General features: G+C 48.7%; 2 protein-coding genes across 5 annotated transcripts in view; both read right to left on the reverse strand.

The window, feature by feature from the left end:
• Positions 1-3022: 3022 nt before the first annotated feature.
• Positions 3023-7095, reverse strand: A3GALT2 (alpha 1,3-galactosyltransferase 2). The gene is made up of 4 exons (XM_012812392.2): positions 7018-7095; positions 6731-6820; positions 6328-6465; positions 3023-3881 (listed from the first exon to the last, which is right to left on the reverse strand). Exons 1-4 carry the CDS (start codon positions 7074-7076, stop codon positions 3194-3196), a joined length of 975 nt encoding a protein of 324 aa, XP_012667846.1. The 5' UTR covers positions 7077-7095; the 3' UTR covers positions 3023-3193.
• Positions 7096-16964: 9869 nt separating this feature from the next.
• PHC2 (polyhomeotic homolog 2) overlaps positions 16965-19677 on the reverse strand; it is a 54098-nt gene continuing 51385 nt past the window's right edge. For all 4 annotated transcript variants that reach the window (XM_003801268.2, XM_012812393.2, XM_003801267.2 and 1 more), the window contains one exon: positions 16965-18393. In XM_003801268.2, coding sequence (XP_003801316.1) covers positions 18239-18393 — 155 coding nt within the window. In that variant the 3' untranslated portion in view covers positions 16965-18238. The remainder of the gene's footprint in view (positions 18394-19677) is intronic.

Here is a 19677-nt window from a genome sequence, read left to right on the forward strand (position 1 = left end):
TTTTTTTTTTTGAGACAGAGGCTCACTTTGTTGCCCTAGGTAAGAACATGGCATCATAGCTCACAGCAAACTCAAACTCTTGCCTCAGCCTTCTGAGTAGCTGGGACTACAGGCACCCCTCACAATGCTCAGCTATTTTTAGAGACTGGGGTCTTGCTCTTGCTCAGGCTGGTCTTGAACTCCTGAGCTCAAGCAAACTACCTGCCTTGGCCTCCTAGAGTGCTAGGATTACAGGTGTGAGCCACTGCACCTGGCCCGTATGTTGACAATTTTGAAGACATTTTTATTTTATCAGTAATTTTAATGCCAGCTTATTTATTAAAGGTTTATTTAAGTCACATGAACCTGGAAATTATTTTGGCTTGTACATTTATGAGTGCTAGTTATTTTATGTTACTTTGGTATCATATAAATACAACATGTATGTACATATGTATATAAATCTAAAAAATATATGTTCAAACACAAATAAAGATCATAAGCTTTTATAAGTTTAATTATGATAGTAATATACATTCCATTGGCTTATAAGAAGATGGGTGAGTCCAAATAGTTGTTGACAAAATTGGCCCCTGTTTATATATGACTGAACTTTATTTACCCTAATAGGTAATCTAATGAATGTTATGGACCAAAAGTTTCAGTAAACTAGTTTTAATGATAATTTGATTTTAAAACTTCTTTTGCTTTTTTTTCCCCCTACAGTTTTAAAAGAGTGTAGGGTTACATCTTTAATGTCTACCTTTTAGTTACAACTGGCTGAATTGTATAAGATAAATAAAATCGCTTAAGTGGCTTTGAATTGGTAATACCATAAGTAGTCAGTTTTATCTTAACACCAGCAGAAAAGTCTATAGATTGAAAGTAGTAAAGAAAATTAAACAGGGAGATGGAGAAGTTAAAAAGATTCTATATGTTAACTCTGCATTGTAAACTTTTAAAAAATAATGACCATTTGCATTTTGAATATTTTTTCTTTTCTCTTCTTTTTTTTTTGTTTTGAGACAGAGTCTCACTGGGTAGAGTGCTATGGTGTGGTAGCTCACAGCAGCTTCCAACTCCAGGGCTCAAGCAAACTTTTTGCCTCAACTTCTGGAGTAGCAATGACTAATGGTGTCTCTAATAACACCCGGCTAGTTTTTCTATGTTTAGTAGAAATGGGGTCTTGCTCTTTCTCAGGTTGGTCTTGAATTCCTGAGCTCAAGCAATTCACCTGCCTGGGCCTCCCAGAGTGCTCGGATTACAATCATAAGTCACTACGTCCAGCCTGAGTTTTGAGTATTTCTTGATGTAATTTGTCTACCATTTAAAAACGTGTATGAGAATGGACCATAATATGTACTCTGCTGAAGGCCTAAAAAATCTGGCATGCCTAAATGTTTGGAAGTCCCATTTTTGGCCATTGATTTATTTATTTAGAAACAAAGTCTCACTCTGTTGCCCTTGGTAGGGTATTAGAGCTCATAGCAACCTCAAATTCTTGGGCTCCAGTGATCCTCTTGCCTCAGCCTCCCGAGTAGCTGGGACTACAAGCGCTGGCCATGTGGGGCTAGTTTTTCTATTTTTCATAGAGATGGGGTCTAGCTCTTGCTCAGCCTGGTCCCGAACTCCTGCCTTCAGATGAATCTCCTGCCTCAGTCTTCAAGAGTACTTGGATTACAGGCATGAGTCACTGTGCCTGGCCCCATTTTTGGCCGTTCTAATGTTAACTCTCCTTTAGTAAACTCCCATTTAGGGAAACATTTGCAAGCATATGCGTTGTATATGCAGCCTGTCGGAGGACTGACTGAAGGTTAGTTGTCTGGTGTTCCTGTCGTTCAGTTTTGGATGACTTACTTCCCATTGTGAGAGCACTGTTTATGGAGACAAATTGGAAGAGAAAGCACTGGCATAACCTAGCCAATCACATATCCATTCGTTCCTAGCACCTTTCAACTGGGAGCATGCCCCTTCTTGAGAAACAAAAAACCCAAAGAAGAACTCCCTTCCTCAAGGAGAACAACTAACTGATTAAAAAACCCAATCAACCAAGTGGGAGGTCCCAGACTCGGGACAACCTCACCCAGTAGTCAGGAACCATTGGGGAGCCAGAGGGGCTCAAAGGGCCCATGCTAGCACTAACCGGCTGACCGTCTACTATGGATCCCTTTGTGGTTGCCATGATTGTCAATCAAAGAAAAAAAAATCTTTTAAAGAATTTAGTTTTATTTGCAAGTCTTCCTGAGGACTACAGACAGAAGTCTACAGCACAGAAGCAGCCTTTAGAGATGTTCTATCTGATGGTTCCAGTGCAGCGCTCACAGTTTATATTTAGGTGGTGAAGACTGAGTATGTGTAACATTACATCTAAGTTTCAATGTATTTATAGAAGCATCATTACTATCTCGGACGTATGTGTAGGAAAAGGCAAGGACGAATTGTGCTCTAACCTGGTTTGTGTTCAAAGCATCTTTCTGAAGAGCTGCTGGTGGTCACAGAGTCACGGCCTTTGTGAAATGCTGCTGGCATGAGAAAAGAGCAGTCCGTGGCTTCTGAGGTTTGCTACTCTGTCTCACAAGAGTAATTTACCCATTCTAACGGGACTCAAGTAAGCATAAAACATGCTTACTGGCAGCAGAGGTAAAAAGGCAGAGCACTTGACCGAAGGCCACTTGTGTTTGTTCCTGCAGCTCATGCCCAGAGGAGCCCCTGCTGGCTCTCCAGCTGCTGACATCATAGTGACGCAGTTACCTTTTTACCTACTGGGACTCTTTATGGCTCAGTCTCCTTACTAAAAAAACAAAAAAGAAAAAACAGAGGGGTGGGCAAGACTAAAGCATCTCTCCAAGAGGTGTCAGCTATATTCCATAAGGTCAGAGGTGAAAGGCCTATAAACTGCTTGGGCTGCGGGGGGCGCTACAGCAGTTGGGCTTCAGTCACTTTTGGAAGTGAGGGAAGGGGATTTTGCTCTTCAAGTGAGAGGCTCCCCAAGGCTTGGGCCTCTTATGTCCCACGAACCCTCACACTAGAGAGGGCAGAGGGGTTTTTTCCACCCAGTATCTCTCTCCCCTTCTAAGTGCCCCTTCGAGAAGGGACCCGGGTGGGTTCAGGATCTCTTCCACGCGCTAGCGGTGCCCACGGTGCCCAAGCAGGTGCAGTGGGGCCCCAGAGAGAAGGGAAGGGCCAGGCGTCGGCTGAGGCCCAGCTCCCCGGCCTAGTCCCGCAGCAGGTGGTACTCCTTGGGTGCCCAGAGCAGGCGTGGGCGGTGGATCTCGGCTCGCGGGCCGATTTCCGGACACCAGCAGTACTCGGGCGACAGCACCTTGGCGGGCTTGTGCAGCCAGAAGAACTTGTTCAGGTGGCTCTCGTCGTGCCAGCGCGCCTCCAGGCCGCGCGCGCGGTCCTGCTCTAGGCCCCGCGCGCAGTGAGCCGTCAGCCTCTGCAGCGCCGCCACGCTGCCCCCGAACACGGCCGCGTGGTAGTAGAAGTCGCCCTCGTCCGGCGCCAGAGCGGCAGCGGAGCGCTCGTCGCGCTCAAAGGGCAGCAGCCGGAGTGGCCAGCGGTAGTGCCAGGCGTGCAGCTGCGCCACCGACTCGGCCAGCGCCTCGGGCCCGAAGGTGCCGCGGAAGTACTGGTCCACGTCCATGCAGAACACGAAGCTCGCCTCGCGGCCCAGCCGCCCGCCCAGCGCCGCGTGCAGCGTGCGCATGCGCGCCATCGACACGTCCTGCCAGCGCCGCTCGCGCTCCACGCGCTCCACGCGCAGCCGGCGGCCCGGGCCCAGCGCTATGCCGGGGACGGCATCCGGCCGCTCGGTGAACACGTAGTACACCACGCGCTGGCCCACCATGAAGTGTTGCTCGGCTGTCTCCAGGAAGCGCGCCAGGTACTTCTCCAGGTACCTGCCAGGAGGGCTCCACAGTTAGCCTGAAAGTAGCGCCCGCGCTGCGTGGCCGCCCCGCCCCCACCCTCACTCCCTGCCTGCTGCCTGGCGCTCCCTACGCCTGTCGGTGGAACTTCAGAACCGTCCAATTCTAGAATAGTTCAGCTTTGGGCCGGGGGCGGGTTAAAGACGCTTGGAAATTGACACTCGTGCGCCCTGTTGGTCCTTTGGAGAACTGGCAGCAGTTGTCTTTTAGCTCTGCAGCTTCATTAAGCTGCTCTAGAACTTCGATGCTGCCATGATGTGAGGAAGTCCAACCGAGTGTGGAGAGAGAGGTGCCTCAACCAGTCTCCAGCTGTTGATCTCCCAGGTGAGACCAGACATTTGGGAGAAGTGGGGACCTTTTCCTGCTAAGCCGTGTCTGAATTCCTGACTCCCAGAATTATTATATGAGGTATAATAAGAATTGTTCTAAGTGACTACGGTAGTTATCTTACATAGATAACCAGACTGCTTGGAATACTGGGAACTCTGTATTAACAGACCTTGGGATCCAAAGGTTTTTAAATAGTAGTAATGATGTCTACTACTTTGAACATTTATCATGTAGTAGACACTGTTGAGACTGCATTATCTTAATTTAAAGAGCGTCAGTAGCTTGTATAAGTATGCATAATTGCTAAGTGGTTAAGCCAGGATTGAACTTGGCTTGGTATCAGAGTGTGTAGCTTTGCTTTCACTTGCTCCCGTTTCTGGTGGAACTGCAGGAAACAGAAATCAGAGACCTAGGAAAGCATCCCACGCAGGGTGTTGGAGTCACCGAGTCAGGATCCTGGAATTTCTGTTCCTTGAGACCCTGACCCCTAGGGCTGGTACAGGAACAACCTGCTCTGCATCCATAATGGAAGTGGGGGACCATGGCCCTGGGAGAAGCCAAGGTCCCAAGTGACCTACTAGTTTTGTCCACATGGACTCGCTTGGTCCTTTTTGCTCACTTGCCTTCCAGCAACCCTCCTGGCTTTCCCTCCCTTCTAGTGCATAGAGGACAGAGTTGCAGGAGCTTTAAACAATGTTCTGGGGTATCTGATAGCAACATTCCTTCCCCAGCCTTTTGAATATCTGTTCCTGGATGGGAAGCTCTTACTGTCTTCCCAAAGCAGCCTGTTCCATTATTAGAAACACTTCCTTTAATCTCCCTGAACTCTGTTCTCTGAACCTTGAGAGTTGAAGGATCTGATTGCCACTCTAGGGAAGGAATGCCTTCCGCATCACCTCTGGCAGGTGGACACTTGGACACCTCTTCCCACCCATAATGGGGAGATTGATGCTACTGCCATTTCTTCTCCACTTACCAATCCTGGTTCCTTCTTCACAGCTAAATGTTCATCCATTGCCCAGGCCCCTTGCTCCTATGATTGACTTTCTTCCCAGCAGCGGTTCTGTCCTCCACCCTCGTCAGTCACTTACTTCCGTGACCAGTCTCTCGACTTGGTCGTCATCAGTGTCCCCCTCATTCTTCTAGCTTACTCTGATTACCACCCCACTCTCTTTCCCACACCCACAAACACTGAGTCCTCTAATCTGGTGAGCCCTCTACTTTGTCAGTGTCTATCACTATCTTGCTTTACAAGTCCCTCATTGCCCAGTTTGGATTCACTCCCTTGAAAAATCCCTTAGTTCTCCAACCCTTCTCACTCCACCAAGTGTCTTGGTAACCCTCCTGCTCACTGTGTACCTGCACTTGAGCCTTTGATGTCCAGGGGACACTTACTGCAGCAGATCATCCTTCTACTTACCCAGTCACTCTCCTCTGTCACCACTCTCATTTGGAAGACTTGATGATTTCTTTCTTTCTTTCTTATTTTTTTTTTGGAGACACAGTCTCACTCTGTCACCCTGGAAAGAGTGCTGGGGCATCATAGCTCACAGCACTTCAAACTCTTGGGCTCGAGCAATCTTCTTGCCTTAGCCTCCCAAGTAGCTGGGACTACAGGCACCTACCACACCGCCTGGCTAGCTTTTTCTGTTTTTAGTATAGATGGGGTCTTGCTCTTGCTCAGGCTGGTCTCAAACTCCTGAGCTCCAGCAGTCCACCTGCCCTGGCCTCCCGGAGTGCTAGGATTACAGGTCTGAGCCACCACGCCCAGCCTAGACTCCATGATTTTCTTACCACAAACCCAGTGCCTCTATGGACAAGCCTCAGCCCCTAGGCAGCCCTTTCTAGACATGGTTCTGAACTCCTGACTGCCTCTGGTGGGTGGGCTTTCTGATGCTGATATCCTGGGAGACAGAGTAGGATGGTTCTGTGCTCACCCTGGGAGTCTGAGGTAAGGGGTGCTGTCTTTGCCTCTTGTTTTACTTTGGGATTCAATGGCATGGGGAAACAGGGTGCCCCACCTCCTGTATCACATGAGTACCCACCCACTCTCTGCCTGGGAAGCACCACTCCCCTCCCCAGGCCTTACCTGCCTACAGCAAAGACAGTCAGCCCAATGGTGAGGTTCTGCTGTTCAGCCTTTTGCCGGGCCACATGTGGGTCAAAGATGCCATCCCAAATAATGGGAGCCCCCCAGGAGGTGCACGTCAGGACTTCAGGCCGGGCCCTGGCCAGGGCAGGGATGGGAGATAGTGCCATTCATCCGTCTACTTGGTGCATGCTCACTGCCACCTCCATCCACTCATCCGCCCACAGATGAATCAGTCCCTGTCCCTAAAAGCCCCTAGCTCAGAACAGCATTTAGTTAGAGGACTGGGAGATACGTGGTCTAATGGGGCTGCTGGTTTGAGAGCATCTGGGTCTGCTGGAGTGGGGCAGAACTCTGTAGGGCTTGGGGAGTGCTCTCAGAGTGGGAGGATGGTAGCTCTTACCAGGGACGTAGGACCCCTGTGAAGTTGTCTTTCAGCAGGGACATTGTGGTCTCAGGGCAGATGCCCATGGGGATGAGAACTTCCAGATACCTGTGGGTGGGGGCAGCAGTGAGAGGTGTGTGGGCCTTCTTAGGAACCTTGCTCTTTACAAGGACGGAGAGTCCACAAGCACATGCGCCCAGACTGAGCTAGCCACCACCCTCCATCTCTTAAGAGCTACTCTGAAAGATCCACTTTAACCCTGACCCCAGTGTCCCACCTTAAGGGCTGGGAGGAGAGGCATGTACCTGACTATAGGGAGCCCATACAGGAGTAGGCCTAAGAGGCCAAGTGCAAGTAGGATCATTGTCCAGAAGATTCTTTTCCAGGCCCTGGAGGGGTGGGGGGAAACGGCATCATTTATATCTATACACAATATATAGAGAAATTGTATATATCCGTACATAATATATAGAGAAATTATGCCCACATATGTGAGAAATTATCTGTATAATTTTAATGTTTAATTTGTCTTTTTAAATAAGACTATATTCACATGGTATAGACATTCATAGAGATAAAAGAATATATATGTGGAGTCTTTTCTGTTTCTGGATGACTGGTTCCTGTGCGTGGAGGTAGCCAGTGTTACCAGTTTCTTATGTGTCCTTCTAGAGTTGGTTTATGCATATAAACATACAGATATAAATATGGTAGCACATTCTTTCTCTCTCTCTTTTTTGCTCCACAAATGGTAGCACAGTGGACATGCTGTCCTGCACTTTCCTTTTTCACTGTTATTGTCTGGGAGTCTGTTCTGTCTGGTACTAAAAGAACTTCCTCCCCCTTTTGTCCAGCTACCTGATGTGCCACTGATTGGAAATCAGTAATTTGCCTGACCAGGACCCTGAAGATGAGCATTTACATGTTCAGTCCTTTGCTTTCCTCAGCAGTGCTGCAGGGCATGACCTTGGGCAGGTTTTGAGGTGGTAGCATTGGGGATTGGGGTGCTTAGCCTGGGTGGGGGTGAGACTGACCTTGGCCAGGGGGAGAGGCCAGTACAGGGTGCAGGGATGTCTGTGGCTTGGTGACTGGAGGTTAAGACCTGCCTGGGTCTTAGAGACAAGTCTCTGGGCTGGCTGTGGTCAGAGACCACGTGTCTGTGGCAGCTCCAGTCACTGGGCCAGTGAGTTCCTCTAGCACAGTGGTTCTCAAGCTGTGGGTCGCGACCCCATTTTTCCATTTGTAACAACGTGGCAGTTAGGTAGGTTGAGAACCACTGCTCTAGCAGAGCTCAGTGGCCCTGTTCCTGGCTCAGAAGAGGTGGGCTTTGGATTTGCCCGTGGTTAGTTGTTTTCTGGGAAGGGCCCAAGTGTTGAGAATTTTTCTGAACCTGAATGTTGAGATTTTTTCCGAGCTCCTCCTGGAGCCCTTGTTCTGTTCTCCCCTCCCCTGCTGTGTGCTCACATCTCTAGAGAGACTGGAACCATATGCAAGGAGCTCAGACACTGGGCCAGAATCCTGAGTTTAAATTCCAGCTCTGCCACTCCTTAGCTGTCTGGCCGTGGGCAAGGTCAGGCCTGCTGCTTGTTAGTCTCATCTGCAAGATGAAGATACTAGAATACCTGCCTCAGAGGGCTGCTGTGGGGTAGAGTTAACACAAGCTAAGTGGCAGAACAAGACTTTGCCTGTTCTAATAGGCTCACTAACCTTCATCTTTGATAATGACGATCCTTTTTCCTGAACTTGCCTTGTCCCCTGGGCAAACTCCTAGCTCCTGCCTGACAAACCCTTCCAAAGTTCAGCTCCCCGGATCTCCTTCCCCACGAAGCCCATGTGCCACGGACCCACCATTCCTCCCCAGGTGTGATTAGCAGAGCTCTGAGAACCACCTTGCCAGGGGTGTGTGTATTTGTGTCCGTGTCTACCTGGTCACATCTCAGCACTCAACAGCTCCTTCTATTTACTTGGCTAAGCCAGAAAGCCGGTGATACCCTAACCCCTGCACCCCACACCCACTGTCTGCTGCCATCCCTAGGTTGGGCTGACTTAGCCTTCTTGATCTCTGCCTCACTTCCTTCCTGCAGCCCCTGTGGCCCCCACAGTGACCCTGGCCTGCTTGTCTGTCACCAGGAACATTGCAGTAGCTCCCTTCCTGCTCTGGTCAGCCCACACATAGACAGCCCAGAGTCATCTCATAAAAAGCCAACCTGCCTTAACAGTTCTTATTGTCACACAAAGAGGTAAATCCTCAAAGGGGAATTCATTCAGTATTCAAACAGACGGAAAAATGTTCATGCTCACCAAATCAAAGACATACAAATTAGAACAAGGTGGTATGTTTTGCCTATAAAATGAACAAGAGCACAGTGCAGTAGACAACTCTTAGACTTGCTGGTGGGAGTGTGGTTCCTGCAGCCTTTTCAAAAGCTACTTAGCTGTGGAAATTGACAGCTCTCAATATTCATCCCCTTGATTCAGTCTTTTGGGAGTCTGTTCAAAGGAGATAATCTTGAGTGTGGGAAAAGTTTACACATCAGAGTGTTTGCCAGTTTCTGTTCAGTCATGCATTTGATGTGTTTATTATGCACAAACTCAGCATCAAGCACTATGGCAGGTCACAGATGCCGTGGTGGAGGAGACACAGACTTGTCAGGAAGGTTGTGGGTGTGGTGGAGAGAGGGGAAGTTACATGACAGACTGAAAACAGATGAACAGACCCAGCATGGTGAATGCTGTGATGATGATAAATATACGATGGCATGGGGGCAAATTGGAGGGTGGCATCTGAGCCTCAAAAGATGGGGAGGAAGTCAGGAGGCTTGCTGGAGGAGGTGACCTCTCTGCTAGGACCTGAAGAATTAGAAGTTCTCCAGGCAAAGAAGGCAGTGGAGGGGGAAGGGAGGACCATGAAAAGGAAACAACAATTTGCAAAAGTGAGGAGGTGAGAGAAAACTTGGAATGTGGGTGGGATTGCAGGTCATCCTCTGGGGTGGAGTATAGAGTGCTGACAGGAGTGGTCAGAGGTGAGGCTCCAGAGGTGAGTGGGGCCTGGGTATCCAGGACCTGTAGTCCAGCCTTGGGTTTGGGCTTCATCTTGAAGGCTATGGGGAGTCCTGACAGGTGTTTCCTTCAGGGAGTGACACAGGTATTTGTTTGGAAAATATCCCAAAGTACTCAAGCTGAACTGTTGAGCCTGGCTATGGGGGAGTGGGAGGGAGGGGATGATAGAAGCCGGAAGAGGAATTAGGGGCCAGGGTGCCAACCCTTGGGAGGTACTGGGCCATGAACCAGGGTGGGAAGGAACAGGTGGAATAGGGCTGTCAAAGAGGGACAGGGCTGGAGGACCAGAAATTCCTGATTGACTGGTGGGAGACAGGGGCTGGAGACCAAAGGTGGGCAGGGACATCATGGGAGAGGCAGAGAGAAAGCACAGAGGGAGAGCTCCAGGACCCAGGCCAGGTAGGAATAAGAAGGAGACCTATCAAGTAGAGGACTTCAGATGGAGAAGGGTGGAGGATGACTCCAGAAGTTTGGCTGTAAGGAGAAAAGAGAAGAATGGAACTGGAGAAGAGGCAAGGGGATGGGACTGACAGAAGTGTGTGTTTGTTTCTTTTACACAAAGGAGACGTAAGCTGGGTTGAAAGCTTCCTGGACTCAAGGGAGGAGACATCATCTCAGCTGCTCTGATAGAACTGAAAAAGGCTGTAGTGTCCAGATGAAGGGACTGGCTAAATAAACTTGTTATAAAGACTCTGTAGTCATGTGGGAAAATGCTCATACAGGAACGTTAAAGGAAAAAAAGCAGGATCTAAAATTGATGTGCACCATGATTATAATTTAATAAGAATAAAAGCATGCACTGGAAAGTAAGACTAAAAGGAAACACTTAAGTGTTTGTGCAATAACATTAGAGTTTTTATTTTTCTCTCCGATTGTAATGTACTTATTTTTTATAATGAAGGAAAATTTGAAAGTAATTTTCAAAAGAGCCAAATTGTTTTATGGCTTCCTGCTGGCTGCAGGATAAAGTGCACATCTTTAGCCACACCTAAGAAGCCCTCCAGATCTGGCCCCTCCACAGCGAGCAGTCCAAGATGGTCCCGTAGCTTTGTTTGAGAAAGCAAATGGATATAAACAAGCTCAGGTTCATCCCTCAGTTGGGAACTGGATGAATGAATTGTGGGTATCTCTGAGGCTGAGTATCCCTTAACAATGCTTGAGACCAGAAGTGTTTTGGATTTTGGATTTTTTCAGATTTTGGAATATTTACATTATACTTAATATTTGAGCATCTCTAATATGAAAATCTGAAATATGAAATGCTCCTTTGAGTGTTCTGTTGGCCCTCAAATGTTTGGGATTTTGGAGTATTTTGGATTTCATTTTTTTGAATTAGGGATATTCATCCTGTATAGTGGAGATCAACATGGACATTAAACAGGATGAGGTGGATTTATGTGTATTAAGTGGAAAAGGGAGTAACAGAACCAATATGTAGAGGGCAGCTGGGCCCATGGGAGGGGGTGCCCACCCGGTGCACCTGTTTAGTCATGTGTATCCGTGTTCTCTTACAATGTGGAGGAAAAGAGCTACAGTACCATCATCTAATAGAAACATGTATAGTGTGAGTCACACAAATATCTTAAAATTTTCAAATAGCCACATTAAAAAAGTGAAAAGAAACAGGTATAATTGGAGATATGCTGGGTTGAATAAAAATATTATTTAATTTTTATTAATTGGCTTTAATTTCTCAACCTGGATACCTAGGCACAATCCCTGTGGGTGCTCCCCATACACAGCCTCCTTCATTCTGCTTCAGGCCACCATCTCCCTCACCTGGCCAGCCTTACCGCCCCCTTACCAGCCTCCTTGCTTTTGCTCTTGCTCCCTGTGATCCCTTCTCCAGAATGATCATTCAGAAACATAAATGAGAACACTACTCTCCTGTTTTCAGGGCCTCCCTTCTCACTACTCTTAGAATCTAACCTGGTGTGACCCTCTCTTCTGGTCTACCAAGCTCTGTGGCTTTGGCCTCTGCCACCTCCTATCTCATCCCACTGCCCCTGCATCTGCTCCTCCAGGCTGTCTGACCCTCCAGCTCCCCTCTGCAAAGCTTGTCCTCATGCATTCCCATCTCAGTTACAAGTCTGCATGTCCTCTCTCACCACTTGGTTCTCTCTCCTGGTGACCTTGGCTCTACCCTCTTGTTCAATGATGGCCTCAGGTAGCGTATGTCCCCTGGACAGTGGTGTCCACGTGGGTGTCCCACAGACCCCTCAGACTCATTGCTTCTCAAGCTGCAATCTGCATTTCCCTGACCTCTTGTTCCTTGTGTTTTATCAGGGCCTGATCTCAAACCTAGTGGGACTCCTCCTCCCTGTGACACAGTCAAGCACAAGTTCTGTTGCCTCCACCTCCTTCCTAGTGCCTGAGGCTCCCCTCTTGTCCGGCCCTTCTGCCTTATTTGTACTGTTGTTTCTTATCTGGTGTTCCATTACACTCCCCTAACCTGCCTGCTAGTCTGTGTTCTTTACCCTGCACCATAAAGTTTCCTAAGCTGGCCACAATTGTCCTTCCCCTCTGTCCAGATTGCTGCTTTCCTGTCATCTACCAAGCTTCATATCACTCCTCAGTGCCCAGCCTCCTCCTGTGTGGTGCCTTCATTGACACCTGCTTCAACGCCCCCTCCCCCAATTGAAGCCTCTGTACCCCTTCCAGACCTCACCTCCCATAATTGGAGACTGCCCACTAGGCATGAGTTTTGTTTCATTGACTTTGTATTCTTAGTGCCAAATCCCAGAGCCTGCCTTATAATTCATAGTATTAAAATTATTTGTTCAATAAATGAATCAAGCTATGAATGAGTTCTTTGTCTTCATTCTCTTTTCCAAACTCTTTGCTTAAAACTCCCATTTCTTGGGCCAGGTGTGGTGGCTCACACCTGTAATCCTAGCACTCTGGGAGGCCGAGGAGGGTGGATTGCCTGAGCTCACAAGTCTAAGACCAGCCTAAGCAACGAGACCCCATCTCTAAAAAATAGCCAGGTGTTGTGGCGAGCACCTGTAGTCCCAGCTACCTAGGAGGCTGAGGTAAGAGGATCACTTGAGCCCAGGAGTCTGAGGTTGCTGTGAGCTGTAATATGACGGCACTCTACCGGGGGCAATAAAGTGAGACTCTGTCTCAAAGAAAAAAGAAAAACATTTCTCCGACCTTCAGTCTGTACTCTTTATTAATCCCAGGCACCTACGGAGCCAGACACTGCAGAGTTTTTATGTCTATCTCATTAAGATCTGACCATAATCCCTTGAAGGAGATGCTATGATTATCTCTACTTTATAAATGAGGAAACTGAAGCTCAGAAAGGTTAAACCACTTGCTTAGAGTTGCACAGCTGGTAAACTGTGGGACAAGCTTTGACCAGGTCTGTCTGACTCTGAGCCAGAGCTTCCAGCATGGCATTTGGGTCCCTTTTGACCTGGCTCCAGCTCAGCCTTAAAGCTCTTAAGGAGACTCAGCCCTTTTATTTTGGGGTATAGGCTTGGCTTCTCCCAAGTCACTCCATGTTTCTGGCCAGTCATTGTCTCTGCTATAAGAAGCTTTCCTCTCCCCATTGTCTTCAGTCCCAGTCTGACCCTGCAGGACTGGCTGCAACTGGGCTTTGCTGGCTCCTGGCAGCCCTATCAAAGACAATATTTGGCACCATTGTTTCAGGGGTACACTATGGGATATGCTATAGAGGCAGGAAGAGGCTGGAGGGGCCTTTCCCTGCTCTCGGTGGATGTCCCAACCCTCTTCCCTAGCCCCCCACCCCAAGGGCTCCAGCCAGGGCAGCCAGGTAGAGATAGCTCTGAGTGGCCCAGATGAGCTGTAGTGGTCAGGCCTGGGAGGGTGCTGAGACCCAGGTCTGGAGTAGAGACCTAACAGCTCCTCCCCTTTCCATTTTCCCTGCCTAGCCTGCTCATCCACATTCCTGGATCAGATGTTTCAAAAAGGACCCAATCCACTTCATCTCCACCTGCAGAAGGTGGGCCCTCAAGCCCCACCCTGTAGTCTGCTCCTTACTCTCCTTGATTTCAAGAAAAGGTAAAATGAGTCATTAGTTCTTAAGGGGGAACAATTTTCCAGTCCTGCCCAGTGGAGGTAGAGCTCTTGGTTACATTGGGGAAGGGAACCTGCCCCAGGCCTTTTGGGGTTTATTTGTATTTTTTTGAGACAGAGTCTCACTTTTATCACCCTCAGTAGAGTGCTGTGGTGCCACAGCTCACAGCAACCTCAAACTCTCGGGCTTAAGCGATTCTTTTGCCTCAGTTTCCCAAGTAACTGGGATTACAGGTGTCCACTGCAATACCTGGCTATTTTTTAGAGATAGGGTCTCGATCAGGCTGGTCTCGAACTTGTGAGCTCAGGCAATCCACCTGCCTTAGCCTCTCAAGTGCTGGGATTACAAGCATGAGCCACTGCACCTGGCCCACTAAAGGGGTTTAGAGGAATCAAGAAGAGTCCCAACTTTTCATCAGCTACAAGATATCTTAGGATCTGGTTTCCCCCCACTCCACCATCCATCTGCATAGACTGTCCATCTTTCTATTCCTTGGGTGATGTTCTCTCTGGGAGTCACCTTTTGTCAGGACCCATAGCGCAGTTAGTACTCAGTAGCTAGCTTTGATACCCCCCCTACCTTGGGCTGTTTAGGCCACCAGAGCGGACACCTCTTAGATTAGCAGTCTCCATGCCTTCCTCCTCCCAACACCAGTGTCCCCACTTACCTGAGTCTATCCTGGAGAGCTGTATCAAAAAGCTGATAGGACAGCCTGCAACGAACTCTCATCTCAGCCAGGGAAGAAATGACCTATTGTTTAAGACTGTGCAGAGCCGCTTCTAGCCCTGTCCTTTAGCAAGCACACCTGCACGGAGTGCTTGGGGATGGACTGCCTGCGAAGGACCTGTGTGAGGTAAGGTGGGGCCTCCTGGAGGAAGCTTGCCTCAGGTGCATTGGGGGCTGGCAACTCCTTTGGGGCCAATCACCTGGAAGAGGGTGGATCCAGGAGGGCAGTCATGGTTGGCTGGAGGCTCTGAATTTTTGGTACAGATTCCATGTCCCTCCCCAGGTCCTTGAGCCCCTCTTCAGTGTCTTTTGGTTTCTGGGAATGGCCAGGGATCAGGGTATGGTGTTTGTCACCTGGTGAAAAGCCAGTTCTGCACAGAGCCTCAGTCTGAACTGAAGGGCCCTGGACACTTGATGGTAACCTTGGACAGTTCACCACATGGAATTCTTTACCTCCTCAGTAAAAGGGCAGACACCAGTCCCCAGGAGAGTGTGAGAACCATGTAACATCATGGATGTGGAAAGGTTCTATATTTAGACTATATATGTATATATACATATACATACACACACACACACACACACACACACACACACACATATTTAAAATATCTAGGAGGCTGAGGTGGAAAAGATTGAGGCCAGGAGTTGAAGATCAGTCTGAGCAAAAGTGAGACCCGTCTCTACAAAAAACAGAAAAAAAAATTGTCTGAGCATGTTGATGCATATCTGTGGTCCTAGCAACTTATGAGGCTGAGGCTGGAGCCTCGTAAGTTGCTAGGACTACAGGTATGCACCAACATGCTCAGCCAAGTTTGCAAAATTCTTGTGTAAAATGTAAATAGTATGAACAAATTTATTTTTAAGGACATGCCCTTCAAGGGTACAATAGGTTGGGACTTCACTTTTTTTTTTTTGAGACAGAATCTCACTCTGTTGCCCAGGCTGGAGTGCCATGGTACCAACCTACCTCACAGTAATCTCAAACTTTTAGTTCAAGTCATCCTCCTGCTTTAGCCTCCTGAGTAGCTAGGACTACAGGCACCTGCCACATGCCTGGCTAATTTTTCTATTTTTATTAGAGACAGTGTCTTATTCTTGCTGAGGCTAGTCTCAACTTCTGAGCTCAAGGAATCCTCCCACCTCCCAGAGTGCTAGGATTATAGGCCTGAGCCACTGTGCCCAGCCAGATTGGGACTTTTCAACTAAAGAACATGGATACATACCTGTGTGTGTCAAAATCACTGTTATCTGCTTTGAGGAGGTAGTTCTCCTTCCCTCTGTCTTTATCACATACATTAATAAATTTAGGTAGTGCTGGATTTTCATTTTCTTCCATAAAAGGAAAATTTAGGTCCAGGAAGTAAATGGCTCAGAATTCTGGGGGCCAGCAGTGTCCTCAGCATGTGTGCCTCTGTCATTGCAGGGTCCTGCTGGCCACTCCTCACTTGTGGGACACAAAGCTTTCTAGCCCCTGGTTCCACCTTTCTGCTATCAACTGATTTGTTTCTTCTCCTCCTCCAGGTAATAGTTTATATTTTTAATAGGCTTTCCAGAGAGGAGTTAGCAAAATAAGGGTGGATTCTTAGGAGTTACTGATCTTAATCTTATTCTAGAGATTCTGATTCTGTAGGCTAGGGCCTGACCCTCAAAACTCACATTCTTAACAGGTAGAAACAGCCTGATGAAGGAAAAAGGGGCAGTGAGCCCAACCTGTCTCCTCTTGTCTTCCTCCAAAGATGCAGGGTAGATGCAGCTCCACAGGACGGGGCATGTGGTTCTTTTCTTTATCTCCAGCCTTGTTTCTAGCACAGGGGCTGGTTCACAGAGGCCATGGTCAGCACATCTAGCCAGCTTACCTTCCACTCACCTACACATGCACATTTACACTTGTGCATCTGCACATACTGCCATGGTCTGGAACGTCCTTTTCCCTATTTTATTCAAGGCCTAGGTGTGACCTCCACTGTCCTTATTATTGTCTACTTCAGTATCCAAATAATGCTTCAAAAGTGCTTAGTGAACCAAAGCCATCCCAAGGGCTGTTCTGGATGATGGGCAGCTCCATCCACAGTTGTTTTCTGGAGGATGGGAGAATTTAGATCCTTCTCCAGGTATTCAGATGCTCCTGGCCCAAGAGTCATGTCTCCTAAGTGGGAATGGTGGGTAGCGGGGCTCAGGTGGCTTCTGAACCCTCCCAATCCAAGGTACACTGTATGAAGAGCAGAGTTGGTATCTGCTGCTCCCGTGTGTGCTGGGGCTAAAGGCACCTCGAATGACCTGGCTCCAGCAAAGCGTGGTGGATATGCTTTCTGGTTAGGGTCCCTTCCCCAATCCAGGGACCCACCCCTATCTGTATGGTGAAAAGTAGCCATTTGGGCCTAGAGGCAGGCACCCTAGGTTAGAAGGAAGGCACAGAAGAGATGGATTTTACAGATTTATTTTTAAAAAACAAAAAGGTTAAAAAAGTCCTTCATTTCCAACCCTGGCTTGGGGTGGGGGTGGGGGGATAGAACAAGCTGAGAAAGGTATCCACCCCCTTCTTGCAAAGGACACTCTCAGGAGCCTGCAAAGGACAGGGCAAGTCAGAGGCAGGCCCTCGCCCTTCCTGCCCTGCCTCCTCAGGCAGCTCAAACTGCTGCCACCAAGTTTTATAGGCAAAGAAGTGTGGGAGCAGGAGGCCAAGAGCTGCCTTCTTCACATCAGGGTGACTCCAGCTGTTCTCTCCCCTCAGAGTTCACTGGTGCTGGAAGGTGGGTAGCAGGCAGATCAAGAGGCATGGCCTGGCTCTGCCCTCTGGGCTTTGCAGCCCAGCCCACCAGCAGCTTTCTTAATGCTGTTTGTGAGCCAGGAGTGCAGTCAGGGGAACTTCAAGGTGTGGGGAGGGGTCGTCAGAGACGCTGTGACAAGTCTGGAAAGGGAAATCGAATCGCCATCTCTCTGATCTTGCCTCTCCACACTGAGGCTGCCCTTCTTTGCTATTCCCCATCCTGAGATGGAGGAGTCCAGGACAAAGCACTAAGTGGCTGTTTACTACAAAACACCTGGAGATGCCAGAGGGTCACTCTTGGCCTATCTGGCAGTCCAGGCTCCCACACAGTCATACAGTCATACACACAGCGTTAAGGCGTCTGTGCCAGCAGGCATGGCCCAACTGGGCCCAGCTTCTCTCTCTCCACCTGCAGAGGGTGTAGGGGGGAGAACCCTGCTGCTGCAGAAGCAGGCTGAAGGGGGAGAAGCTGGCAACGGAAGAGTTAACCAGGCCTGGAGAAAGAAGTGGGAGGAAGGAACGCAAGGGCTTTCTAGGCCTCTATCCAGGCCTGCTGGCTGCCCTTGGAAGTAACCCAACTGAGGTTGGGAGCCCTGACCATTTGCCCCCTGGAAAATGGGGGACAGAGAAAGGGGAAGAGAGCGGGGGCTACAGTATTGGGACTTTGGAGGAAGCCAGTGCTATCAATATTTACAAGCATAAAGCCCCATCTTCAGCGCCACCTACCTCTCTGCCCCTCTCACAGAAATGAAAGGCCCCTGAGAGCCATGGAGGAGGTGCCCAGACCTCCTCACCAGCCATGCCCCTAGGGAGAGCTCCTTCCCTCCGACTGGCCCCATTTCTGGGCTCCTTAGGAATGTCTGTCTGTCTGCTCTGCTCAATCGGGAGAAGGAGCCCTGGGCCAGAATCCTGGCTGCCCGGGCCAGCCCTAGGAGTCCTTGAGCATGCTGATACGAGCGTAGATCTTCAGGGCAGGCCCCAGCTTGATGTTCATGGCGCTCATCAGGTGGTCCTCCTTGAGCAGCAGCAGAGCTTGCCCATCAATTTCCTGGGCACGGAATTCCTCTGCTATCTCTTGGCAGCCTGAGGGAGATACCACCGAAGATAGTATCAGTAAGAGCTGCCATATTTACTCTTGGTGGCCACTCCACTGCACTTTAGATACATTCTATCATTTAATCCTCACAACCATACCTTGAGGAAGGTATTGCTAATTCTTATTTTGCAGTTTGCAAGAAGCCTAAGTTTACCCATGGTGGTCTTAATCTGTGCCGCCTTGTTTGTGCTCTTCTTCAGCTCACTCCACGAACTAGACTGACCCTAGTGACCACTAAGGTATTGTGGAAGTGACAGCAGGTGATTTCCAAGGTTAGATCATGAAGGGCACAGCAGCTTTCACCTTGCTCTTCTGGATAATTTATTTTGGAGTAAGTCAGCCTCCATGTCATGAGGCCACTCAAGCAGCCTCTAGAGAGACCCACATGGAGAGCCACAGAGGCCTCTTATTAACAGCCTGCTCCACGTGCCATCACTACCTTGAAAGTGGATCTTCTGGTCCCTAAACCTTCAGACAACTGAGCCCTGGTTGACATCGTAACTGAGACCTCATGGAGAGACCCCAAGCCAGAATTTCCCAGCTAAGCCTCTCCAAATTCCTGACCCACAGAACCCTTGAGATAAGGGATGATTGGTTTAAATCATCCCTTAAATCCTGAACTAATTTTGCATCACAGCAATAGGTAACGGGTCCCTAGAAGAGGAGTGCTACCATAAAAAACGATTCCAAGATGTGGGCAGGGGCTGGAAGGACTTTGAGGAGAGTCAGTGAATGCTCATGGCTCCTTGAGAGACCAAGTAGATGTCTCTAATGGCCCTTGAGGAAGCTACAGGGGAGGCCTACAGGAAAGTGAGGAAACTTAGTGGACTTTTAAAAAACTGGATTCCTGTTACGAAATAGGAAATTTTGCAATACTGTTGTTGGTGATAACCTAATGGACTGGGTGATCTAGCTAAGGAAATTTGGGGGCCGAATGCTGAAGGTGCTAGCTTCTTAATGCTGCTCATGGTGAAATAGGAGAGAGATAAGCTGAAAAAAAGTTCAGCATAAAGGAGCCAGGATTGAAAAATGCCCAACATCTCTAGATGGCAAATGATGCTAAAACTAAAAAATAAACAGTTTCTAGGCAAAGATCAAATTCAGGGCACAGTCAAGCAAACATGGTGTACAGATGAGACAGAGGGTGTGACTTAAATCTTTTGTTAAGACCTCAGATCTAGGCTTGGCGCCTGTGGCTCAAGCGGCTAAGGCGCCAGCCACATACACCTAAGGTGGCGGGTTCGAATCCAGCCTGGGCCTGCCAAACAACA

Source organism: Otolemur garnettii, unplaced genomic scaffold (genome assembly GCF_000181295.1).
Source record: "Otolemur garnettii isolate 467f Iridium unplaced genomic scaffold, OtoGar3 scaffold00204, whole genome shotgun sequence".
Classification (NCBI taxonomy): domain Eukaryota; kingdom Metazoa; phylum Chordata; class Mammalia; order Primates; family Galagidae; genus Otolemur; species Otolemur garnettii.

Excerpts from the sequence above, each read along its gene's own strand:
- A3GALT2 (XM_012812392.2), bottom strand. The coding sequence starts at position 7,076 with ATGATCCTACTTGCACTTGGCCTCTTAGGCCTACTCCTGTATGGGCTC. Across the intron at positions 6,821-7,017 it reads TATGGGCTCCCTATAGTCAG|GTATCTGGAAGTTCTCATCC; the intron begins GTACATGCCTCT and ends CCCCACCCACAG. Across the intron at positions 3,882-6,327 it reads ACTGTCTTTGCTGTAGGCAG|GTACCTGGAGAAGTACCTGG; the intron begins GTAAGGCCTGGG and ends CCCTCCTGGCAG.